This window comes from Dipodomys ordii, unplaced genomic scaffold (genome assembly GCF_000151885.1).
Source record: "Dipodomys ordii isolate 6190 unplaced genomic scaffold, Dord_2.0 Scaffold3, whole genome shotgun sequence".
Classification (NCBI taxonomy): domain Eukaryota; kingdom Metazoa; phylum Chordata; class Mammalia; order Rodentia; family Heteromyidae; genus Dipodomys; species Dipodomys ordii.
The window spans coordinates 21,747,035-21,774,797 of NW_012267219.1; the positions used below are offsets into that span (position 1 = coordinate 21,747,035).

At 35.1% G+C, this 27,763-nt stretch overlaps 1 protein-coding gene across 1 annotated transcript in view; it reads left to right on the plus strand.

Annotated features, from left to right (window-relative positions):
• Lrriq1 (leucine-rich repeats and IQ motif containing 1) overlaps positions 1-27,763 on the plus strand; it is a 116,122-nt gene that overhangs the window by 84,494 nt on the left and 3,865 nt on the right. The window contains exons 24-25 of the mRNA XM_013018788.1: positions 23,567-23,699; positions 25,834-25,894. Of these exons, the coding sequence (XP_012874242.1) occupies positions 23,567-23,699; positions 25,834-25,894 (194 nt within the window). The remainder of the gene's footprint in view (positions 1-23,566; positions 23,700-25,833; positions 25,895-27,763) is intronic.

Below are 27,763 nucleotides of genomic sequence, written 5' to 3' on the forward strand. Positions count from 1 at the left end.
AGGAGGAGGAAGAAGAAGAAGGAAGAAGAGGAGGAAGAAAGAAAGAAAGAAAGAAAGAAAGAAAGAAAGAAAGAAAGAAAGGAAGAAAGAAAGAGGAAGAGGAGGAGGAGGAGGACATGAGTGGTATATTAGAAAGAGAAGAGTCCCTACATATATTTTTATTTGACTATTAACTAAAAATGTGTGTGCCAAGATTTAGATTAGTTGAAACCCCCTACAAACTCAGCTTATGGAAACAGTAATTGATCCTTCTAACATTGTATTTTTTTAATACATCACAAGAATGCATTGCTCCAAAAGTGTAAGATCCCTATCTTGAAATGTGATGAGATGCTTTTAAAAATTCTATAGTAGAGGAGAAATATCTTTTGTAATGTTCTGAATCATGGAGCCTATATGTGCTCACACAATAGAGCTCTGCATATTGAAATATTTTCTCATTTTTGAAGGGAATTAATGGCTCTCCACCAGCCCTTTAACATGTAAAATGAGTAAGTTACTTGTGTCCAGTACATTCAAAAAAGAGCCAGGATAAAATAAACATAAGGGGTTGGATATCTTGGAAAAAATCTGTCATGGGTTTGGGTTAATCATCTCCAGAAGAAATTCAACTTGATGCCTGAAATGTAAGACTTCTTGGAGAAAGCAGAAAGGCCTGAGGCAGTTTTGATCTGAGAGTGCTCTCCGTGGGTCAGATCGGCGGCTCTGGCAGAGTGCAAGCCCAGTTCACAACCACGGCCTCTGAAAAGTTGTAAAAGACTGCAGGGGCCTTCCAGTGCACGCACTTCAGCTTTGGTTACATAGTTTTAATGGCCTGGTTTCTTATTATAAAATAAAACTTAAAAATAAAATCTGTGCCTAATTTTCCAACTGTCTGTCCATCAATGATAAGATAACTAACTACCTTATGCATTTGTAGAATAAAACATCCATTTCTTAGGTTTTAGTGATTAGAGAAGTATTTTTTATAACTATCATACCTTTACTTAGGGCATTTTTTATAGATAGAGTGTTCCATGTTTATGCTCTTGAATATTGGGAAATCAGTTTCTCAGGTTCATATGTTTGAGGTAATATTGTCATGAACTTGTTCTTACACAAAAACTCAGGGCTATGAGCCTGTTATATAAAATTCGTAAGCCATATCTTGGAAACTGGGAAGGAAGACAATTTTGATTATCAATAATGATATGAACTTTAAGGAAACATCCAGTGGTAAATACTTCAACACAAATATTTACTGTCCTTGCCCCCTCTTCCACGTTTTCCATAGTTTCAACTTCAAAGATAGATTGTATTTAATAATATCATACGAATAGAAAAGCATGAAAAATCTATCATGAGCTTAAAGGAATTGTGAGTATAGAATAATTCTATGAGTATAGAATAATTTTATGCTGAAAGAAAATAAAATTACCAAGTTTCCATCTACTTTAGGAAAAAAATCAGAATATAGAAATACAGTTGAGACCACTTTATATATAAATCTAATCTTCATACTCCCAACTGCCAACTGAGAAACTTAAGTAAGTTGTTAAAGCATCTGTGCATTTCCCCAAATGATTGCTTTTTGTAGACATACACAGCTTTTGCTTATACTCATCCTCTTAATGTGTGCTTATATACTTCTGTAGATTTTTCTTAATATTGCTGAATTCATAAAGGCACACACTTCAACCTTTACACAGCATAGAAGTCAATCATTTCAATGAATAGGGTCCTAAATGCTGAAGCATTTCAAATCCTTTTTCATTTGACCACTTGGTGACCTGATAAGTATTTCCTGTTCCTAAATAAGGTTGTGACCCAGGTCTTAGAGTGAGAAACCCAGATAATTTTAGAACAAGTCAAATACCTTAGAGAAGAAGAAGCAGTTTCTCCAAAATTCTTCCCTTCAAAGTAAAATTGCATGCCTTAAATACGAGAGTAAGAAAATAAAATATAGTCCTATTTATTTATCATGTTTAAAACTATCAAATCAGTGTTGTTATTGGTCATTATGGCTATAGCCCAATAGGTTCTTCTAGATGGTTAACTGACAGTTCAATTCTTCATTTTCAATCCATTGAGAGAATTCAGATTCATCCCTTCCACCATAATTCAAAGTACACTGAATGTATGTGTTAAAAAATCACAATGACATGCTCATGTATTTCAAATGTATATTGCTTGAATTTTTTTAATTCTGGTTTGTGTAGTATAAAAAGGTAATTCAGGTCATAAAATAAGTAGGTTAAAAAATCACATATAATAATATTGCTGTTAGACTCACCCCCAAAATAATTCACCTACAAGTGATTTTAAATATGTGTGTGTACATTTGTGTAGGAGTTCATATGTCTTTCTTTATTAATATTTGTAACTATAGAAAGTTGAAAAATGTAAAAGAACAATAATAACAAACAGAAAAAAATCTACATATTTAAGACAGTGTGGCAGGCAAGTTTCTAGCCATCCCTTTGAGCTCTTAAAATATCTTTGCCAATTGGATTAGGAGAAGGAAGACTCTTACAAGTGCATTTTGCTGATCTGCAAATGTAATGGACTATAGTTTGTTTTGATAACTTTTTTGCTTTTCCATAACTTGGATGTGAAATAGAATGTTATGAAATGTTAATTATTTTAATGAGGTCAAGAAGTGTTTCCTTAAAATAACAGTTTTAATGTTTAACATATGATTAATACTACTTGTACCATTAATGAAATTGTAGATTAAACTATATTAAAACTAAATATTAAAGTTATTTTTTAAAGTAAATCTTAAAAGTACCTGAAACTGACACTCTTAAAACTCTTCAAGCAGAGATTTACACTTTTTACAAGGATCACAATTTATCAAAGAAAAGCCTTAGTTTTTCTGTAAAACATCCTAAATCATGATTTAAAAATAAACAAGTAGTGACCATAGAGCTGATTAAGCAGTAAGAAAGTGTCACTTTAGATACCATATTACTCCTAGGAATCATTGCCAAAATACTTAAGTCAGGAAAATAAAGAAAGTCATTTATATTCAGTATCATTTTTTAGAAGCTTCTAATTTAGTTTATTATATGCTTCATTGAGAACTATTTCATGGAATTGTGTATGAGTGTGTAAGTCTACTTTGAGTGGTAAGTTGAAAGGCTTTCAGAAATGAAACATAAATTAATACAACCAGTCTTCAAATTCATTGTTTTTACTTCTTGGGTAAAAGACAGCTCCTAGAAAGTCTTCCATTTCAAGCTTCATTTGTGGAAGTTATGCACTGACAAAAAATATTATACTCAAAATAATATTCTTAAATTTTCAATATTTAAATTCAGTCACAATAATATTATGGTGGGATGTTTTACATATTCATAGTTAAATTATACAATGTAGTTATAAAGTACCATCTAAAGTTTCTGAAAATATAGTGGTAATAATTAATAAAGGTATTTTGATAAAAATATAAGCATATTGTGCATTATGAATCTCATAAACATAAATACAACTCTCTTCCATATATATTCTATCATTGTAATTTACTTAAATAACATTTCAGCTACTCTTAGGCCTTTTCTACATATTTAATAATATTTGAAATTTTTATCTCTTCAAAAATTAGCTTTCTAAACTTAAATACCTTGGAATAAAATGAATCCAATGGTATATAAGTGGTGATTAGTTGACAAAATTTCACATGAGTTTATTTGACTGTAAAACTGCTTTTTCCTTACCATTTTAAGGAATCACGTGCAAAAAATCAATACGTTTAAACTGTGGGTTTTGTCACTGTGTGGTTTGTTTTAATGAAACATTTGAGCACAAGGCCACAGAAGTGCAGTCAAATGACAAATGCCCACCCTTACGTAATATTGCTTTGTTTCGTTTTCCACTGTTCAGATTAGACGTTGACATTTATAAAGCATGTTTTTGGTCAAAAGAAAGTTTCAATTCTAAGATTAAAAACCTGTGAGGGATTATGACTGGAAAGTAAACTCTTAAGTACCAGGAACAGAATTCAGATTTCACCTATAGATGACCTGGGCCTGTTTGTTCAGATGACAATTCTAAAAGTATACAGGGAATATTCCCATTTAATACAATTACTTGCTGCAAGCCCTGACCTCAGTGACTGTCACGGACCAGATCTGAATTGGCCCATTCTCTGATATGGTGACATTGCTTCTGTTGCCTCGATTGTGACCTCTGATTGCACCGTCCCCTTGAGAGTTGTATGTAACAAGCGTAACTCCTATTCTTAGCCAGGAAGGTGGGTCTGCTTACACAGATCTGCCAGTCCTCTCAGTAGGAGTTATATATGCTCTCTCTTCTGTCCTGGCATGTATTGTGCTATCATATATATATATATATATATATATATATATATACTCTCTGAGTATTTTCATAGCACCATTCCACACTTAGCGAAATATGGACAAATCTTTCTCATAAGAAATCTCTGTGATATAATGTTTCTTAGAGCAAATAGTTATATAATTTCAAAAACGTATTGTAGCACATTTGACAAGTTGAGATGTGGTAATTTTTAAGGTCTTTTCCAAATTTATTTTCTTTCTTTTTTATTCATCTTTAAGGAATGGCACAAAAGAGCTGCCATTCAACAAAGTAGTATATAAACACAATGCGTCTTGATGAGTGTCACCCCTTTCATCATTCACTCTTCTCTCTACATACCACCCCTTGTCTCAGTTATCTTGATTTCAAAGAATATGCAGTAAACTTTACGACTGCCTTCTCCTCCCCTTCCTCCCTCCATTTATCTACTCCCGCCCCAATTCCTCCTCCCCTTTCCCGGTTTCCTATCATTTATTTTGTTGGTCTTACCTGTATAATTTAGCTTACCTCATAGACATATATGCTACCTTACATTCAAGGATCTGTTGGTTCAGAAGATTCTCACTATTTAGAGTAATCCCTGGTGAATAGTAGACACTTAACAAAAAAATTTAAGGTTTACAGCAAAGTATATCAAAATTATATTAGAGTACTAATCAATTATGCCTTGCAATATTTTGGTATTGATTTTTATATAATTTCATTTTCTATTACAAAAAATATGCTATATGGAATATCTTTTCTGTGATATATCTTATATGTATTATTTGGAACTATTAAACATATAAAGACAAAAATGCTAGTGAAAGTATTTGTTATTGGGTATTTACTAATTGAATGGTTTTATATTTAAATTCTCAGATCTCAAAATGCATAGATCACATAGTACTTTATCCAAAAGATGACAGCTCATGGTGACACATTATATGAGAACCTTCGCATTTTTCAACATATCATGATCAAAGCATTATAGACTCTAAAATATAATACAGTGCAATGTAGTTTTCAGGATATTATATTGACTGTCATGGATAAGTAAAACAGTTGTTAAAATACTGTTTTGTTAAAAACAGTATTTTGTTTTTACCGGTCCTAGAGTTTGAACTCTGCCTGTGCGCTGGCCCTGAACTTTTGTGCTGAAGACTAGCACATTACCACTTGAGCCACAGCTTTTTGTGGTTAATTGAAGTCTCACAAACTTTCTTGCCTGGGTTGTCTTCAAATCAAATTCTCATATTGTACTCACCTGAGTAGCTAGGATTATAGGCATGAGCCTCTGGCACCTGGTTTGAAAAACATTTTTATTCAGTAAATAGCGACTATTATGTCTTCTTACCTGATCCTCTGGAAACTCACTCCCAAGTTTGTGACATTGAATACTAGAAAACTCATGTCCAGCAGGGGACATTCAGTTTAGTACCATTTGGCTTTTCTGATTGAACATTCACCATGTCATGAAATTTAAAGGTTGTTTTCTTAAATGGAATCCCCTTTTACATATAAAAATTTTCAGTGTGATTCAACAAAGTGCTAAGTTCTCCAAGTTTCATAGTTGAAGAAATTAGGTTAAGCAAGGCAGTGTTACATATGCAGTTGTGCAAACCTCCTTCTGAATTGTTACTTTAAGGGAAAGAAATTGAACAAGGTAGAGAATCTCACATTCAACTACAGGTACAATATTTGTAAGACAAAAATATTGTGTAACTTTACAATAACATATTTAAAAAATTGTATAGAAGTAAAGCAAGCCGGAATTCCAGAAAAAGTATAAACATGAGTGCTTCAAAGATAAGCCTGTTTCTATTTTTATCAATGTTGTTCACATCCAGTAATTTGTAGCCTACCAAAAAAGCTAGGGAAAATAAAATGGTTGGAATCAATATTACAGCACTTTTTAAACATTCCATTCTCTGAATATTGATAACATCATTAATGGAATGACCCTTTGAAGAAATGTTTTTACACACTGTAACTAAGCTGCTTTCTATTCTCAAAGATACTATCTATATTCTTGCCACACTATTCTCACTGAGAAAAACATGCGAGAATAAAATGGAGGAGGGGAAACAATAGAAGTAAAATTAGAGAAAATAAAAGATGAATTAAAATTAAGAAACCATTGGAGAATTAAGAGGAATATGAAAGTAAATGCAATAGCCGGGCGCTGGTGGCTCACGCCTGTAATCCTAGCTACTCAGGAGGCTGAGATCTGAGGATCGCGGTTCAAAGCCAGCCGGGGCAGGAGAGACCGTGAGACTCCTATCTCCAATAAACCACCAGAAAACCGGAAGTGGCGCTGTGGCTCAAGAGGTCCTTGAGCTGAAGAGCACAGGGACAGCACCCAAGCCCAGAGTTCAAGCCCCATGACGGACAAAAAAAAAAAAAAAAAAAAGTAAATGCAATAGAAAATAAAGTAAATAAAGATATGCTCAATATCTCTGGCCATAACGGAGAGATACAAATCAAAAATGACAATTAGATTCCACATCTCTGTAGCCATAATGATCATCGATATCAAAAGTAGGACAACGGGGGCTGGGAAGGTGGCTCAGTGGTAGAGTGCTTGCCTTGCATGCATGAGGCCCTGGGCTGGATTCCTCAGCACCACATAAGCAGAAAAAGCCAGAAGTGGCGCTGTGGCTCAAATGGTAGAGCACTAGCCTTGAGCTGAAGAGCTGAGGGACAGCATCCAGGACCAGAGTTCAGGCTCCACGACCGACCGACAAAAATTAAAAAACAAAAAACAAAAACGGGTGCCAGTGGCTCACGCCTGTAATCCTAGCTACTCAGGAAGCTGAGATCTGAGGATTGCGGTTCAAAGCCAGCCCGGGCAATAAAGTCCTCCAACTAACCACCAAAAAACAGGAAGGAAGTGGTGCTGTGGCTCAAGTGGTAGAGTGCTAACCTTGAACTGAAGAGCTGAGGGACAGCACTCAGGCGCAGAGTTCAAGACCCACGACCAACAACAACAACAAAAAGAAAAACAGTTGGACAACAACTACTAGTGAGGTTGCAGGGCAAAGGGAACCCTATAGAGTGTTGGTGGGAATATAAGCTAATTCCTCAAAACAAACCAACAAAAGACAACCTATGATCCATAAATATCTGTCTTGGACATTTATTAGAAAAAGATGTAAGTCAGGATAAAATAAGGGCACATGCATACAGTACTGTTCACAATAACCAAGTCATGGCAACAAATCTCATACCCTAAAATGGATGGACTGAATCAAGAAACAGAGTCTATGTATCATCTATCTATCTATCTATCTACCATTATCATTTATCTATTTCTATCATATGTCTCTCTACCTCTATCTATATAATAGTGTCTTACCAAGTAAGAATAAAGCCATCGGTTTACTCTGATAGCAAAGATAGCTACAAAGTGTCTAATGAGTGGTCAGCATATACTGCATGAATACACTGGACAAGAAAATGACTCCTGAGTTAGATGAATTGGGTGAATTATAACTGGACAGTGAGAGATTTTATCATACTGCTCAGAATGGCATGCAATTTGAAATTTATTAATAATTTATTTCTAGAATTTTCCACTTTTGGAACACCATTAACACCAGATAATTGGAACTACAGTAAGCAAAACTAAAGAAGAAAGCAAAACTAAAGGTATAGGTAAAGTGTGGTGGAGACTATTGTCTGGTGGTAGCAAGGAGATTGCTAAGGAATTATATTTCCAGCATACGAAGAAATGTTCACTCAGGTTCCTGGAAGAACCAGTGAGAAGGCTCTCTTGTTTGCCTTTCTTATCTGGCCAAGGATGTTGGACATTTAAGAAGAGGAAATTAAGAAGGAGGGAAAGTAAGAGAGGGGGTAAACTTGATGAGGAGATATGGTCTACATGTATGAAAATATCACACTGAAACCTCAAATATACACTAATAAAATAGAAAAACCTTTCTGATTTAAGAATTTAAACTCACACCTCTACAATTTTTCACTAAAACAGATGTAAACATTAACTGAAACAATAAGAAAATAAACACCTCAAAGTAAAAGTCAACAGAAAAATGAATGCCAAGATAGTGAGTTTATCTGATACATCATGTAAAATACCTATCTTTCATATGATGGTAAATATAATGATGCAACAAAAATATAATAAATTGGTAAAATTTCAAACATGAAATAAATGAGAAATATAACGGATATTGCAAACTCAACTGGCAGCATAAAGAAAATTAGGCAGATAAAAATAAAGAACTTGGTCTACTAATATTATATGTTATATACCTAATGTTGCAATCTTGTTATTTTCCAAGGACTTAACTGACTTAAAGTACTGGCATTTTCCTGCAGAGATTTAAGAAATGTTTCCTGACTTTTGCCAAGGAACTAAAAATAAATATATCCTAACATAAACAAACAACCATCTTTGACCCTATGAGCATAAAGGCTTCTCAGCTACAGTTTTAAATAACCTAAACTCTCTAGGCTTCTTAGCATTAGCATATGATTAGCAAAAAAGAACGAACTTATTTTAGATACAGGAGATAGTTCTTTCTTGTCACAGACTACCTGGATAAATCACTTTGATTTTATATCTCATTTTCTCATTTCAAAAAAGAAAACACTTGTATACTTTCACTTTATTTTGGGAAAAGGATATACTAATTTGTGACAATCTCTATATAAAAAATCAAGTTCCTCATCATAGTACTGTATTTAAACAGTTTGATAAGATACTCTTGGAATCCAAGATACATACATATATGCATATGTTTGTGTATGTATGCCTGCCTGTATGTGCATTTTATATGCTAGTTTGGGGGTTTGAATTCAGGGCCTACCCAATGTCCTTGAGCTTTTTCACTCAAGGCTAATGCTCCACCACTTGAACCATAGTTCCACTTTCAGGTTTCCTGGATAAGGATAAGAGTCTCACAGTCTTTCTTGCCCAGGCTGGCTAATCATGATCCACACTCCTCAGCCTCCTGAATATAGGATAACAGGCAAAGGTCACCAGTAGCTGGCCTCCAAAGTATATTCTTAATATGAGTAGCTGTTGCAAAAAAGAAGAACATAGGATGTCATTTGTTGAACAAATGGAATGTCATAAAGGGATTTTATGTGTATCACTGTATATTTATGACATCCTTGAGAGAAAAATGTAATTATTATCATTTTTTGAGAATGAAACTGGGGTCTTGAATTTATGTAAAAGAATAACTAGAGTTTGAACCTACACCATCTCTTTGACTCTGAAGCCCATAATGTTTCTACTTCACCAAGAAGCTGTATTTTCCCATGAACTACCCTTTAATGTATTTCTGAACATGGAAGCGAATGACCTTTCATAATGTTCTTAATATATCAACTGCAGTAAATAACACAGAATTTCTTTTTCTCCTGTGGATAGCTTTTGGAAAATATGAAATAATTTTGAAATGCAAGTTTCTGTATTTTGTCTCAGAGGATTTTGTCCATTTTTTCTAAACATTCAGATATTAAATTATGGGAATGACAAAACACAATAAACAATCTAGCCATAGGAAACTACATGTGAACTCGTTAGAAACTGCAGTGTTCCACAACTCTGTACTTTTCCTATGGCAAGTACTTTCGGAAGAAGATATTTTTTCATACATTTGGAGAATGTATCTGTGACTATTCAGAGCATATGCTTTGCCAATATTAGTACAAACTACAATATATTTTGGCTACATATGTTTCCATGATTCAAAAGTATTATGAAGCAGAATGTTTTTTACCTAAAGATAGAACATTTTTGCCCTTTTTGTTTTTTTCCTCTTAAAGCTTACATATAAATGCTTCAATGTGGTGGTGGGGGGGGTTGATTGTTTTATTTATAAATTAAGAAAATAATTTTGTTACATATAGAATATTCAAGAATGTAGACCATAAATGTTCTATAAAATTTTGGTTAGATTAATTTTATAATGTTAGTATGGGAACATAATCCATGGAAATTAAGTATTTTTTAAATTCAAAATTAGTGATTGAAGACAATTCTCTGTAAGTGTCACCTGAGTATGGATCTCTAGCTCCACATTAAAAAATATCTATACACCAGCTAACCTTAAAAGAATTGCTAGTGTAATATAATGTTTTCCTCCATTGAAAAGAGTGTGTGAGTTTACAGAGAAATATAAAAGATATGAATTCCCTAAGCATGGAGTTTCTCATCTATGATACAATCTTACCATACTCAGTACCATAGCTCCTTTACTCAGCTTTGGAAAAATGAGTGTGTGTATCCTTGCAATGAATCATTCTTGCTTTATGGAACCCTTTGAAATCTAATGTACATTTGTTCCCATCATTTTATTGATTCATTTTTTGTAAAGGTATTCATATCCAATAGTTAAGTAATTATCACATATGAAGTGGTTTTTAGTGCACTATTTTAATACTATAATAATGTTTCTAACTTTATCCTCCAGTGGCTGCTTTTAAAATAGGCATTATGTGAATCGGCACAGACAAATCTTATCCTGGGAAGATTTATAATAATGAATGTTTTGAATATGTAGAAAATACAGAAAAGACTACATGAATTTTCTGACATAGAAGAGTTAATTTGAACAGGCATGTGAAAGTTGAGATTGATAAGAAATTATGATTTATAACTATAATCCTAGTTATTTAGGAAGTAGAGAACAGGAGGATTGCAGTTCGAGGCCAGCCTAGGTAAAACATTTTCAAGACTTCATTTCAACCAATAAAAAGCCAGGCATGTACATCCCAGTGTATGGAAGGCAAACATAGGAGGATCATGGTCTAAACTCGCCCAGACAAAAGGTGAGACCCTATTTGAAAATCACAGAATAAAAAATAGCAGTATGTGTGGATCAAATGGTGGTGCACCTATTTATCAAGGACAAAATCCTGAATGCAACCCCCAGTGCTACCAAAAAGATTCATTCTTTGTTGAAAACTCCAAGTTCAAGTTTAATTTACAAAATAACAATATGTGTATTTTGTAGCATGAGTCACCTCTATATATTTCAAGGAACTGAAAAGAACCAACAGAAACAACAAATGCCAAAATAACGCAAATAATTTAAATACTACAACTAGTAAGTGTGAATAATGAGACAGCTAAGCTTTCATTTTGGAGGAAATGCTTAGAAATGATTACAACAGAAGATGAGAAAGAACCAAATATAAGCAAAAGCTGAATTAGTCTTATTAAAGAAAAAAATAAGTAGGTTTCTCTTTTTAGCAAAAATATCTCAGATAGGTGATCTTGAATGCTATAAAATAGAAAATTCATAGAGATGAAAATAAGTTGGAAAAATAAAGCATGCACTAACAATAAAAAGAATATTAATATGTTAACTATGATGGAACTGTGTTGAGTCTAGATTTTTTTTTTTCAGTCATGGGACTTGAACTCTGGGTTTGGCCCTGTCCCTCAGCTCTTCAGCTCAAGGCTAGCACTCTACCAGTTGAGCCACAGCGCCACTTCCTGTTTTTTTGGTGGTTTACTGGAGATAAGAATCTCATGAACTTTCCTGCCCAGGCTGACATTGAACTGTGATCCTCAGATCTCAGCCCCCTAAGTAGCTAGGATTATAGGTGTGAGCCACCAATGCACAGCAAATCTAGATTTTCTATGAGTCTTTCCTTAACGAAAAGGAAAAGTTGATCATTTCAGATTCTGTTAGTCTAAAGGCTAAGTGAATAGAGTTAATGACTATTACATGACTTTGAACATCATAATTGATCCCTAGACCCTTCCCCTCTCTCTGCTTCTTAGCCACAGAGATAATGAAGGTTCTGTCCACATCTCCTGCTTCTCTGATGTTCTGCCCTAGCTGTTGGGATCAAGAGATTATAGACTAAACTCTCTGAAACTATAAGGCAAAAATCAATTGGTTTTCTCATTTAAGTTGTTTTTGTCACCTATTCATGTGCAGCAATGCAAAAACTAGTTGAGAAAATTGATACTGAGAGAAAAACCTTCACTGTAACTGAACGTCTAAAGCCTTTAGAGCTAGTTTCTAGGAGGAATTGGGAAAGGTATAAGGATGTGGCCAGAGGGATCCTAGAATGATGAATATTCACCTTAGTAATTCTAGTGGTAGCTCCTGAGACTAAACTATAGAAATGCTAACAGCAAAGACTGTGATCATGAGATTTGAGATGGGATTAAGGAATTAATTAGAAATTGGACTAGTAGTCATTTATGCACATGCTGGCAAAGAACTTAGCTATATTTTATCTATGTCCTAACCCTTGGAAAGAGGATGATACTAAAGATAATAGTTGAAAAGTCCATGAGATTCTTATCTCCAATTAATCACCAAAAAGTCAGAGTAAATTATGGCTCAATTGGTAGAGCACAAGCCTCAAGCAGAAAAAGTGGCCAGGTGCTGAGTTCAAGCCCAATACTGGCACTAAATTAATTAATTAATTAAAAAGAGATGACTCTAAAGGAAATGCTCTAATTAATTTGGTAAAGGACAAAATTTAGAGACAGTTCAATATTCAGCTGGTTGAATAGTTTTTGTTAACACCTTTTAGCCAAGTTTACAGCTCCACAAATGAGCAGAAGCTCTGTGTGGTGTGGAAGAATTTGGTGACAAGAAATCCTAGGTTAAGACCAGCCCTGGCAAATCCTATCTCCAAAAGAAAATGCAAACATGTTTGAGACATGTCTCTGATGACAGGGCACCAGCATAGCTTGCCAGGGGTTCAATCCAAATCCCCAGAACCATGAATAAGAAAATACTGAGAGAGAGACAGAGACAGAGACAGCGACATGAAAAGGGGAAGGGAGGGAGAAGGGAAGGAAGAAAAGGAGAGAGGGAAGAAGGGAGGGAAGGAAGAACTGAGGGAGGGAGGAAAAAGTCAGAGTAGAAAGACTTAGAAAACTTCCCATTTATTGAAAAACTCACATAAATGAGAGGCTAAGCTATTGAAGAGGTTAGTGTCAGTGAAAAGAAGCCAAGTCTGTCACTGGGACAATAGGAAAGTTGTCTGTTTCTGCTTGTCTCAGACATACACTAGTTATTGCAAACAAGGGGAACCATGGGACCCATGTTTCTTTGGGCCTTCACTTAATATAATTTTTTCCAAGTCTTTCCATTTCCTAACAAATGGGGCAATGTCATTCTTTCTGATGGAGGCATAGAATTCCATTGTGTAAGTCGTTATGTCGGAAAACGAACTGTACAACTTTGGTGGGGGCAAGGACTGGCTGGGGTGAGGGGGGAGGATAGGAAGGGATGGGAAGGAGAAACAAAGGAGGAGGCAACAATGCTTGACAAAAAATGTACTCATTGTCTTACCCATGTAATTGTAACACGTCTGTACAGTATTTTCACAATAAAAAATACAATAAAAGACTGGACCCCAATGTGGGCAAGTAACAAAAAAAAAAAGAATTCCATTGTGTATATATACTACATTTTCTTGATCCATTCATCTACTGAGGGGCATCTGGGTTGGTTCCATATCTTAGCTATGGTTAATAATGCTGCAATAAACATAGCTGTGCTGGTAGCTTTAGTATGGTCTTGTTTGTGATCATTCAGGTAAATGCCCAAAAGACATTATGTTGAAAAATGAACTTTACAACTTTGTTGGGGGGGGGGAGGGATGGGAAGGAGATGACAGCAATGCTTGATAAGAAATAGAAATGTACTCATTACCTTGCTCATATAATTGTAACCCCTCTGTAAGGTATTTTCACAATAAAAAAGAAAAAAGAAAAAAAGAAAGTTATCTGCCTTGTGGAAATCCTCTGGAATTAGATAGACCAACCAATAGAAGAACCTCTGAATAGACAGCTGGAGGCTAGGAAAGTGCAAACATTTAAAAGACGTTCCTTTGTAGAGGCATGGATTCCAGGCCTGGGAAGTTATTTCCCAGAATTCCTCTCACTGGCTTCAGCTTTCCTGGGGATGAGCAGACACTGCAGCCACTATCCAAGAGGGTCCACTTACCGCCATAGCTGGCAAAAGACCTTTATTAAAATAATGCTAGATGTTCAGGCTTGTAAAATAAGAGTTACAGGGTCATGAAGTCTCAAAGGGAAGTCTGAGAGAAGACCAGGCAATGTGTGACAGGGTCAGAATCAAAGGTAGCCCCAGGGAGGAGGATGTGGAGGGTGACTGAAGTCAAAACGACTTCAAAGATGCTTGGATGTTGGAGAAACCAGGAACTGAGAGTATTTGCCCAGGGTACCTACAGGCAACGAGTGTACCCAGACTGTGTGAGAGAGGTCATGCAGGCAGTCAACAGCAAGCGTAATGGCACAGCTTCCTCACCCCTTTGGATTTCACAACATACCCACCACACTTTCTGGATGCCAGACATTGAGCTGGAGAAGTGAACCTATCTCAATATTGCTTGGTAATTTCTTCTTATTTTCCTGTTCCACTGGAGCATATGATCAACGTCGTATATGTGGAAAATATGTAGGCTGCTTGTTTTTACAGGGGCTCACAGACTTGTCTCTCATAGTAGACTTCAAACTTGTTGTTTTGAATAATGTTGAAAGTTGATTGGACTTGGGGAATACTTGGAATGAACTGAATTCATTCTGGACTATGAGACCACTGTGAGTCTTTGGAGGATCTAGGCAGAATATTATGCTTTGAATATGAAATATCCTCACATGCTTCTGTATTCAATTCTGGGTCTCCAGGTGGAAGTGCCATTTGGAGAGGTGGTAGAATCTTGAAGAAGCAGTGCCTAGCTGAAGAGAGGGCTTGTCCCACAGGGGCAAGTCTTAGAAGGGGTGCACTCTTTTCATCTGCACTCATCATCTGCTTTCTTTTCCTTTTCCTTCCTGTCAAAAATGAGGTGAAGAAATGTCTCTATCACAGGATCTCTCTGCCAGATGATTATGCCCAGGCATTTGTGACAAGTATCTATGGAGTGAACACTCTGAATCCAAGAGCCAAAGTGTATCTTTCCTATTTTAAGTTGCTCATGTCAGAAGCCAAGCAGGATGGCACATACCTGCAATTGTAATAACTCGAGACAAACATAGGGGGATTAATAATAATAAAAACAACAAAATGAAACAACACAACAAAATTTATAATAACAATAACAAAAGCAAAAAGACAAGTGACATGTCTCAATCAAGAGTGAAAAGCACAGTAGATTCAAGCTTCAGTGCCATCAAGATTTTTAAAAATTTAAATGTGTCTTATTTTCATGTCAGGAATTTTGTCACAATGATGAGAAAATGCTTTTAATACTTATAAAGTAGTATGACACAACTGCAAAAATAATATGAATAGAAATGGTGTACCAAGGAGAGGAGAAATGTCCAAATCTATACTGGAAGATTTTTAACACCATTTCTTCCAGTAATTTATAGAATAAAATTTAAAAAGGATATCATCTGATAAATGGACTTAAACACATGCTATCTCGTACATAAAAGTAACACTTATCAAAATTCAACTTACCCTGGCCACAAATCATGTCTCCAAAATTTTTCTGTAGTGAATCCAGCGGTGAATCCAATGGTATAAGTGAATGATATTAAGATAAATGGGGAAAATCTCATTCAGATGGAAATAAACAACACACTTGGGGGGGGGACATAAGTAAAAGAAAGCAGACTGAATTTTAAACATTAACTATGCGGTAGCAAAAATAATTATGTTTTAAAAGAACAATAGTGAAATCGAAAACATATAGCATCAGTAAAGCTAAAATTATTTTGTCAGGAATCTGAAGTGTACAACTGCACAAAAAAATGGATGGGAATGGTATATATGTGGTTTCTGTGACCATATTATTTTGCTAGTCAAGGTATTCACATCATCACTCTCCATCATTTTGTTGAATGGACCCAAGTTTGGATGGCCCATCATATTAACACTCCCTGGGGGAGTTTAGGTTAGACAGAGGACTATTTTCCAAGGATAATTAAATTGAGAGGTGAAACAGGAGAGAATCATGTCAAAAGAGCCTCCTTCATGGTTATTACTAACCAATTGCTTATTGGAAATAAAGACAATTAGGACCATATACTTGTCTTATCTCTTAGAAATTGATTTTTCTTTTATGGAAGAAATACAAAACTCCTTATATATTATGAAACAACATACTTTTTTTAAAAGTAACTGTTCTAAATTTAGGATTTTCGTAAGGAGGACTGCAACATTCACCTTCACAAAACTGCTTTGCCTCGGTTTGGGGTTAATACTGTACTGTTTTCCTTAAGCCAGTGATTGCTGAGAATCTTGAGCTAACTGAAGTTTAGAGACCCATACAGGTTGCTTCTTCCATACATGTGAAGTGAATCCTAGCCTGTGCCAAATGAGATCGTATTAAGGAAAATGCCATTTTCCTTAAAAAAATAATAAGAATATTACATCAGTTATTAGGTTCTGTACTACATTTATTTCATAGTACTGTCATATTTATTGGAAGATGAGAAGGGTAAGACAAAGAGAAGGAAAATAGCTTGTATAACATCACAAACTTTTGCATGTAAAATCTATCTTACTAAGTCCTTTCCCAGGCAGCTCCAAAAGGGATGAGATATAGCACCTACTTTTATGGACTATGGAAAATCAGTGTTGTGCCAGATTCGTAGGATTTAATAAAGAATGACTTTAAGCCTTATGATGACCGGGTAGTTCTAAAACCAATATCCTGTGAACAGGTAAGCTATTTAGCATTACTTAGAAATGAATGCATTCCAGGGTAGAGGCAGGATCAGTATTACTGATTTCTCTTTTTGCCTCAGGCTCTGATGAAGCTTGGAACAGCACTGTTACTACCTCTGTCTGTATTCACTTTGGTATTTTGTTCCTCGTGGATTTTGGTTTGCTAACATTGCTTTCAATTAGGAGACTTAGCCTCCTCCCTGGGTCTTTTGCCCGTTCTTCAGTTTTGTTCCTAAGGCAAGTGACTCACTTGTCTCACTCAGCCTTGGTGATAGCAAGGATGGAAGATATGTTCATTTACATAGGATTTGAATAACCAAGGATGGTATTTTTTTCCTGAATTATGTGGCTGTCATTAGAAAAGGTGAAGTACTGTTTGTATTACAAGAGGAAGATATTTGCAAGGAGATATAGCTCAAACCAAATTTAAAAAAAAAACATGGTAACAGATACTATCTTTTAAGTGTAACTTTGCACAACAGAGGACATTATAATTGCAGGATAAAAGTTACATACACTTTATGAAGGAATTTTCCTGTTATTCCAGAGGGATTCTGTGAAACCTAGCAATTTTATATTGAAAATAAGCTTCCACAATCTAAATATTTTAAAGATAATTTGCTTAGCTTAGCTTTTATTTTGCTTTCATAATGGTCATTCATGTCTCTTATGTACTATTCCTCCCCAAAAAGACCTTGTCTTAAAAAGAAAAAAAAAATCAAATGTTAAAACTAGCCAAACTTTTCATTCTATTACTTTGTTTACCCTCACTGCCACAAAATATACTGAAATATGTAAAGAAATGATTAATGCTGAAATTAGCCTTTGACCTTGCATCTAGCTTTTGGCTGTAGTCCCAAATTTTCTGTTTTTAAACTTTTGTACTGACAATCCTCTTTTCCCCCATGAAGTCATTTTTCCTCAGTGGTCAATTACACATAGACTTAAGTGTATTTTTTAAAGAATGGGGATGTTGCTTGTCACACTCAAATGGCTCTCAGAGAGTTATTGGTTTCCTGCCAGGCCTGTCAACTTTCCAGCAGTAGATTGGACTGGTTAAGGAAGAAGCCATAAACAGCCTATCAACAAGTATTTATATAGACGTTAATAAAATTAAAATTCTCTTGGCATCACATTTTTGCCAAATTCCAGTTCTAGTTGACTTTTTATTTGTGAGGTATGATGCAATAGCTTTTTTTTAATAAACACACTTAGACCACGTATATTTTATAATTAAATTTTTAGTATTTCCAGCCTCACCGTTATTCAGAATTTAAAAGCAGATTTCCCGTCACGTAAAGACAGATTTTACTTAGCCACAAGCATGTCCTTCCAAAACTTTTCATAAAGAAATGAACTCATTTCTATCCACGAAACCAAAAATACTTTAAAATTATATTACTAAGAAAAGCCATTAGGGGAAAAGGAAATAGTCCTGGGAAAGTTAGCATATGTATTAAAAATTTAAATACTTAGCTTATTTTTGGTGTACCTTAAATGATAATTAAATCTTAATCACCCATTTATGAAATATTATGCTACATTAAAATCTAGTAAAGCAATTTATTTGAAGCATATGGGTTCAGTGAATACTTTTAGTTTGCTTTTCATCAAAAAAGAATAATATTTTCATTAATTTTAAAATTATTTCATTTTTTGGTGAACTTCTTAAACGGACTTCCTCTAAGATGATGTACATCTTAGGAGTAATCTTTTTGGTTCTGTATTTCAATTTGCTGTCTTCAATTTTCCATGTTTATCCAATCTAATTATGACTTTGAAAGCTAAAACTTCTATTATAAGTAAATTAATCACCAGGCCTAGTGGCTCATGCCTGTAATCTTAGCTACTCAGGAGGCTGAAATATGAAGATCACAGTTCAAAGCCAGCCTGAGCAGGTAAGTCCATGAGACTCTTATCTCCAGTTAACCAGCAGAAAACCAGAAATGGCACTGTGGCTCAAAGTGATAAAGTGCTAATCTTTCAGCAAAAGAGTTCGAGGACAATGCCCAGACCTCGAGTTCAAGCCCCAAAACTGACCCCCCCCCAAAAAGTAAGTCGACTATGTTTAGAAATGTTATGTTTAGAAATGTTATTGCCCATAATGCATAGTTGTCTACGTGCTAAAAATCTCTACTACCTAGCTCTACTTTTCAAAGAATACAAAGAGATTTAATCAACTGTGACCCTACATTTCACCAATATCTTCTAAGCACCATTGTGTTACCAAGAACTAATATTAAGCCTGGGGCTGCCAGTAGTTCACACCAATAACTCCTAGCTACTTTGGGGAAGCTGAGACATTAAGGATCACGAAGAGGTATGCTAGTCATTTTTATATCACTATGACAAAAATTGCTGAGTTAATTATTTCAAAGGATGGAGGATCCATAGACTTCAGACTGTTCATTTGGGGATGAAGTCAGGCAAAACATCATGGAGGGAAGCATGAGGTAGCAAAGAGCAGCTTACCTTCTGGCAAGCAGGAAGTAGAAAGAACAAATAGGCATAGTGACAAGATACTCACTTCAAGAGCCCACAGTAACTACTTCCCTCTTCTGATTCCAACTCCTACGGATAGTCTATTCCGTTTGAATATATGAATGGAGCAGTCCAATAATGACATTAGAGCCCTCATAAGCCAGCCAGCTATCAACAATGCTGCATTGAGGAGAAGCCTTCGACCTGTGTCTTTGGGGGAACATTCTAGATTGAAACTATGAATAAAAGGCGTCAGATGCTTGCCTCAGAAAGAGAGAACAAGGAGAACTGAATACAAAAAGGAATTATCTTACAGAGAGTGAGACTAAGAATAAGATGAAGCCAGGGTAGAAGTCCAGAGAAAAGCCTTGGTATAAAAGAGATAGCAAAGAAAGAGGGGATCTTGAAAGAAAGATTGGAGGAAAGAAGAAGACAGGGGAAAACAAAGCCCAGAGAAAAACAAGGTTCTCAAGCAGGAAAGGATAACATTATACAAAACGCTATAGAAATCAGTAAAATAATAACCTCAAAAAAATCTTGAAAGTACTGTGACTTATGCACAGGTCCAATGAAAAGTCATCATGAGGATGCCACATGGGCATATTGGACTTGACATTAGTCAAAGAAGTCAATAGACACAGCTTTGCTTACTATTAAGAAGTTTGTCTGCTTAAGAAAGGGAATACAAGACAGTAGCTGGATGAAGAGTTAGAAACATTCCCAGAATTACTGTAAATGTGGAAGAAAGGGAAACATTGATAGCAAGACATTCTAGATGATATGAGAAGACTGGGAGAACATTGAGGATCTCAGACTTAGACATGGAGAGCTCTTGTTGTAACAGGTAATAAAGGTACCTGCACATGTCCCATACAAAATTGCTCATTCCTGTTCATATTGAACTTGAATTAAAATGGTGTGGAATAGATGAGGGGGAAGAGATTAGAGGGAAAGAGGGGGCATCTAGGAGGTAAACCAGATCTGTTTTCTTTGTAAGTAATGAGTAGCCAGGGCTAGCTACAGAAAGTCTGTCGGTAGCTTGGAAATTGAGGAGGCAAATCAGATTTTAGGGACATGAGGATAATAAGTACAAGGTGTGTTTCTGAAGTTCAGATAAAATTGTGAGATACTTTCAGGAGTAAGAAGTTGACAATAACTAGTTCTCTATTAAAGAAGCCCTATCTGTCTAGCCAAGTATTATGAGAAACAAGCACAGTACCCACCATAGAATAGAGGTACTTCAATACATGTAAAATCAGGCGTGCCAATGTCTAGATACTATATAAATTGAAAGGAGGTACTCCCCAAATCTGATGTCTGAAAGATCTGCAGAGAAAAGTGTTTTATGAGTATCTCTGAAGAAAATGGCCTATGGAAATGAATGCAGTAGAGAAGTCAACAGGGAATAAATATGTGCATTTCAGACCTTATTAGGGAGTATAATTTCTATTTAGCAAAATCAGATTATGGTAAATTAATGAAGGAATGAAAAGTGTGACAAAAAGAAACTGAATCCATTTCTCTTTAAGGAACGACATTGTGAATGTGAACATATTGGGAGAGTCTAGAATTCACCACTGAAATTGTATGTCCTATATAACATATTAAGTTGGGTCATACAGATCCATAAATTATAAAAACAAGGTCCCATACAGTTTGGAAAATATTTAGCATATGTGTACATTTGCATGCCTAAAGAAAAGGATTTACTTTTTTTTTGGTCTGTTGTGGGGCTTGAACTCTGGGCTTGGGCACTGTCCCTCAGCGCTTCAGCTCAAGGTGAACACTCTATCACTTTAGACACAGCACTACTTCCTGTTTTCTGGTGGTTAATTGGAGATAAGAGTCTCATTAACTTTCCTACTTCAGGCTGGCTTTGAACCATGATCCTCAGATCTCAGCCTCCTGAGTAGCTAGAATTACAGGTGTGAGCCACTGGCACCTGGCTAAGATTTACTTTTAAAAAGTACAGTAGAAACAAAAATCAATAGGGAAGGGAATATACTTATACTAGAAATAGCAGAGAAAGAACTTATGCTTAGTTTAAAACAAAATGAAGCCTGGGGTCCAGTGATTCATGCTTATAATGTTGGCCACTCAGCCTGCTGAGATCTGAGGCTCAGGGGTCTAAAATAGTCTGGGGAGACAAATGTGAGAAACTCCTATCTCCAACAAAGAGTCAGAAAGTGGAGGTCATAGCTCAAGTGGTAGAATGCTGGCCATTAAGAAGGAAAAAACAATAATAACAAGATGGATTGCCTCTGAATTCAAGTCTCACCTACACAAAGGAAGAAAGAAAGGTTAAGAAAGAGAAAAGGAAGGAAAGTTAAGAAATAAAAAGGGAAGGAAAAAGAAAAAGAAAAGAGAAAGAAAATATTAAGAAGCAAAAAAGGAACATGCTGAAATTGAAACATGTCTGGAGCTGGGCGTTAGTACTAGTGGGAAGACAGACAAATGGAGAGGAGGAAGAAGGGGGAATTTGGTCAGAATAATCTGCATATACCTGTGGAAATGGAGCAAGGGACTTTGATGACACACTATGTGAGAAAGAAAAAGGAAAGAAAAGGATGAAAGATATGACTGATTACAATGTATTTTATAAATGAATAGACATTTGAACACAGAATTACCTTTTACAATGAATTAATGCTCAGAGTCTATGTCAGGTTGCAGAGATATGTAAAATAAGAAGTCTTACAAAATTATTTTCTTATAAATAAATAATTTGTATTTATAAATAAAGAAGCATATACAAAGAATACTATAGCAAAGATAGCAAAAGTCATTTGCCAGATGCTATTGGCTTACCTTGTAATGCTGGTGATTTAGAGGGTTGAGATCTGAGGTTCACAGACAGCTCAATGCCAGCCCAGGCAGAAAAGTCTGTGAGACTCTACCTCCAATAGCTGGAAGTGGAGCTGTGACTTAAGAGGCAGAGCTTTAGCCTTGAGCAAAAAAGCTAATGGATAGTGCCTAGGCCCTATTTAAGTACTAATATTGGCATGTCACGCACACACAAACACACTCAAACACATAAAACTTTTTTCTCCGGTTCCTGATTGAGAAAATAAGCAAGAATAGAGAAGTAGGAAAGGACATAGGTTAAGGCTTTATCAGTCTTCAGACCGAATGATGCTTTCTTTACTACTGAAAGGAGAGCTTTACTAAATATGCTGACTAAATGAATACCTAACAAATAATCCAGGTCTTCATTATTCTCTCTACACACCAATCTATGCTTTTGGAATAAAATGATTAATATTAATTGGATCCTTGGAGTGAAATCTTTCCTCTTTACTTTGGGAATTGTTCAGAACATTGTCTGTGTTCTGATGTAAAAGCCACTTAAGGTTTATGAAGTGTTATTGTAGACTTGAAGAAAACATTCAAAACACAAGTGTTTTAAAAAGTAACTGTTGCTAGAATATGCCACTATTTAAAAGCAAAGGCAGAGATGATTTTTAACTAAAGTACACTTGTCATAAGGGTATATTCAATATATTAAGCATAGGTGAATCTCTAACCTGGGTCTCTATCGATCATCAGTCTTTATACTTTGAAGATTTAATTTCATTTTTCCTTCATTAAAATTATATATGTGTGTGTGCGTGTGTATATAATGTAACTTTCCCATCTTCTATGTTTTCCATACTTATGTCTTTATAATACTTTCATGTCATTGAAATGAATCATAAGCAATGTTCCCTGAAATATGACATATATGATTACCATGTGTTAGGCATGTATGAGAACTTAACAGTGACACAGAAAGAAACTTATTATTTTATGTAGTTAATGTACACTAGTAATGAACTACACCTTATATAACATATATATATACTTTTCATATTAGAATAATGCTACTGTCTTATAAAAATAACTAAATTTCCTAATTGAAAACTAAAGTCCTTGCATTCTTAAATGATAGATATATTGAATCACTTCCTTCATTTTTCAAATTAGGGGGGTTTAAGCTCAAGTAGAAAATGTAATTTTAAGTAACTGACAATATTTTTCCTACAGACGATTTAGTCACTGTGATTTAGTCAGTTTCTTAGGATGAAATTTTTATCCTCAGTGGAATTGTCTGTGAAGATTTGCTCTCTTCAAGTAACAGATATACCATACTGCTTCCCCAGCTAAGGAAGAAGACTTAATTCACAAGGACACCTCTGCAAATGAAAGATTAGAACGGAGAAGAGAATACACATACCAATGGCTTCACACACAAGTTGGGATTCAAGGAACAACTAGTTCCAGAAATATGAAATGGTGAGGTCATTTCCTTTAAATTAGATTTTTGTATTGTAAACATATCTTGAAAAGTGAAACCTAGGTTAATTGTGCTAAAACAAACAAGACTTTATAGCCAAAGGCAAACACACCACGTTGCCAGGTTATAAAAGGGCCTTTCTCATAGAATCAATTTAATTGTTCTTTGTATTTTCACCATGAAATATTTGAGAAGAGCTCAATTCTGTAATGCATAAAATGAAAAGATGAGCTATACAAATCATTCTGATTTATAAAGTAAAAGTATGATAATTATACAAATTTTCTAAGTATATATATGTATTATATTTTATATTTTAGTTTTTGTTATTTATAAATTTAACAGTTAAAATTCTAGATTAATCCATTTATTATGATGAATTTTATCCATTTAAATCCTCTTAAAAGATGGGACTAATATGAAAGCAAAAATGATAATGGAATTAAATATTTTATAGTCTGAATTATATCCTATTTTATTGTGAAAAGGAATATAGAAACAAAGTATGTGAGAATTTTTACTTTTATATATAGTTTTTATTTGTATTCAAATACAATTTTTATGTGTGTACTTAGCAATTTTGCTTAAAATTCAAAGAGCATTTTTAGAACTATAAATATTGTAGAGTTCATCACTACCCACCTATATTAAGCCATAGGGTCTTCTGCAAAAAGCCAAAAGTATAGATGTAACATAATATAAAAAAGAACAAATATTTTCAGTATCAATTTTAGATATACTCAAACATTTAGTAACATCACTTACTAAGAATTCTTTATTTGAATTAATGGAACAATAATCATTTGTTCATGTGATTTCTATGTTGAAAACATAATAGCAGGGCAGGGTATGTGGCTTAGTAGTAGAGTACATGCTTAGTGATAGAGATATAGAATGCATGAAGCTCTGGGTTCGATTCCTCAATGCCACATAAACAGAAAAAGCCAGAAGTAGTGCTGTGGCTCAGGTGGTAGCGTGCTAGCAAAAGCAGTCAGAGACAGCACCTAGGCCCTGAGTTCAAGCCCCAGGACTGGGGGGGAAAAGTATAAAATATTAAGGAATAGATTTTAATATTTTAAGAAAAACTGTTTTCAAAAGGCAGATGTTTTTTAAAAGTCAAATGTCAGCCAGAGGCCGGAGGCTACTCAAGAGGCTGAGATCTGAGGATTAAGGTTCAACAAGCCAACCTGGGCAGAAAAGTCTGTGAGACTCTTAGCTCCAGTAAACTGCTCAGAAAAGGCCAGATGTGGTGCTAAGGCTCAAGTAGTAGAGTGCTAGTCTGGATTACAAAGAAGCTCAGTGACAGCCCCAGGACTGGGGGTGGGGGTGGGGGACAGGAAGTAAAATGTCACTATACTGTCACTATAGGAGCTCATCACATTCATTAAATGCAATAAATACCCTAGAGCTATTTTTTAATAAGAAGCTTTGTATTTGTGAAATGACAACATATATGCAGAAGCAAAATATTCAAGATTTCTCCTATTTACTAACCATAATTGTTACATCTTGCAGCTTTTTTCCTTTGGTTATATTTCAAAACGAAGGTGGCATTGCTGGTGCTGGTGGCTCACTCATATAATCCTAGCTACTCTGGAGGCTGAGATCTGAGGATACAGTTTCAAAGCCAGCCTACATGGGAAAGTCTATGAGACTATCTACTATTAAGCATCAAAAAAGATGGGAAGGGATGGGAAGGGGAAACAAAGGAGGAGGCAACAATGCTTGATAAGAAATGTACTCATTACCTTACCCATGTAACTGTAACCCCTCTGTACGGTATTTTCACAATTTTTAAAAAAAAAAGCCTGGAGTGGCACTGTGGATCAAGTGGGAGAGAATTAGCCTTGAGCCAAAAATCTCAAGGACAGTGCCCAGGCCCAGTATTTAAGGCCCAGGACCAGAACTTAATAAAAGGGGTTGGGGGGGGGATTGTACCAAATTGTTATTTTATGTAATTTGGATAACTATTGAAAGATGTGAATTTGTGTTTAACTTTATGTATAACCTAATTTATAAAGAACTAGTATTTTCACTCTATACATAGTCCTAACTCCAAGTTTGTTTCCTTTGGACATTTCCTTCATATTCCTTCACATTTACATTATAATATTTCCTTTTTTCATTGTGTAGCGATCACTTCTTGCCTGAGTTAGATCCAGATGTACTAAATGGTAGAAGAGTTCAACTTGTGGTAAGAAATATGTTTAAAGCTATTGAAAAATGTTGTAGACATCAGTGCTTAATAACTAGCTTTTTAAAATACACCCACATTAGTTTGAACCATGGAAACATCACAACTCTATCTTTATTGGGTAATTTAACAAATATCATGCATTAAAATAATAATACCATGTCTTCACTTATACTATAACTTTACAATTTAAAATTGTGCTTAAAACATTAATTTTATTTGACATGTAAAACTAATAGCGTACTACCATTTTCAAATGATGTCAGTCTGGATGGGAAGTTGTTTAAGGATTGTTTTTATAATTTTTGAGAAAAGAATATGTAGACTATAATTTCAGAAAACAGCCACATATCCTCCCAAATTGTCAAATCAAAAAAATATTTATATTAAGAAGTAAATTTGAGATCACCATTCTAAGAAATAAAGGATGTCAGGGCTGACTGGAGCCTCACAGAAAGTATTTTGCAAGGTGTTACAAAATAAAAGTACAATTTTCCCCATTTATTCCAAGAAAGTGGGCTTGGGTATTTTCCCAGCTGGGACCAGATCCTAACTAAAGAAGAAAGATGAACACAAATGACTGCAATTTCTGCTGGTTTAAGATGCTTAAGGATATACGAATATCCATGATAAAAGGATAAATGTTATGTCCATTCTGGGGCTTGAACTCAGAGTCCCTGAGCTATTTCATTCAAGGGTGGAACTTTACCACTTGAGAAACAGCTCCAGTTCCAACTTTTGGTGGTGAATAGGAGTTGAGTCTCACATTCTATCCTGCCCAAACTAGTTTCAAACCTCAATCCTCAGATCTCAGTCTCCTGAGTAGCAAGGAAGGATTATAGATGTGAGCCACTGGCTTCAGCAAAAAGACAACATTTTCATGGAATAAAAATGATCAAAGTGAACAAAGCTGGATCTGCCAATGAAGAAAGTGTAAATTCTAGAAATAAAAATTATCATTTAAATGTAAACTATATACAAGAGTTAGTGGCCTACAGAAGAACTACAAGTCGATTTTCAGCTGACTTCATATCAGAAACAATTTAAAGACAATGAAGTTCTTAACCACAAAGATAAATATGAATACCATTAAAATACTGTTTACTAAAGCACAATAAAGAGAAAAGAATATGATATTCAGGAAGCTATGTTATGGAAACAGATTATCATTTTTATTGCATTTCAAAATATATCAGAATACAAGTCAAGGATACAAACAGTTGTACTCTGGTTGAATTAAATGTATTTACCCAAACGCATCAGTCTCATTTCAGGTTATTCAGAAAATATCTTCTGAGATTTTGACACTTGAACATTTTACAGTAAGCTTCTTTTGTTTTGTTTTGCTTTGCTTTGTTTTTGTTTTTTTGACAGTCATGATGGTGTTTGAACTCAGGGCCTGGGCACTGTCCTTGAGCTTTTTCACTCAAGGCTAGCACTCTACCAACAAGCCACAGTGCCACTTCCAGTTTTCTGGGGGTTAATCGAGGTTTTTCTGCTTGGTCTGACTGATCTCAGCCTCCCAAGTAGCTAGAATTACAAGTATGAGCCATTGGTGAGAGGCTAAGCCTCTAATTTCTAAGTAGAAGTTTACTCTAAAATAATATGCTATTAGGTATAGATTTGAGAACATATAAAACAATAGCTATCATAATATTATTAACATTGTCAAGTTCTGTACATGATGCATAAACATATTGCTGTGCTTTCATGTGATAGAGTATTCAGTAGAATTTCATTTTTTTTCTTTTTTTTTTTTTTGGGTCCAATCACGGGGCCTGAACTCTGGGCCCTGGGCGCTGTCCCTCAGCTCTTCAGGTCAAGGCTCTCACTCTACCACTTGACCCACAGCGCCACTTCCGGCTTTTT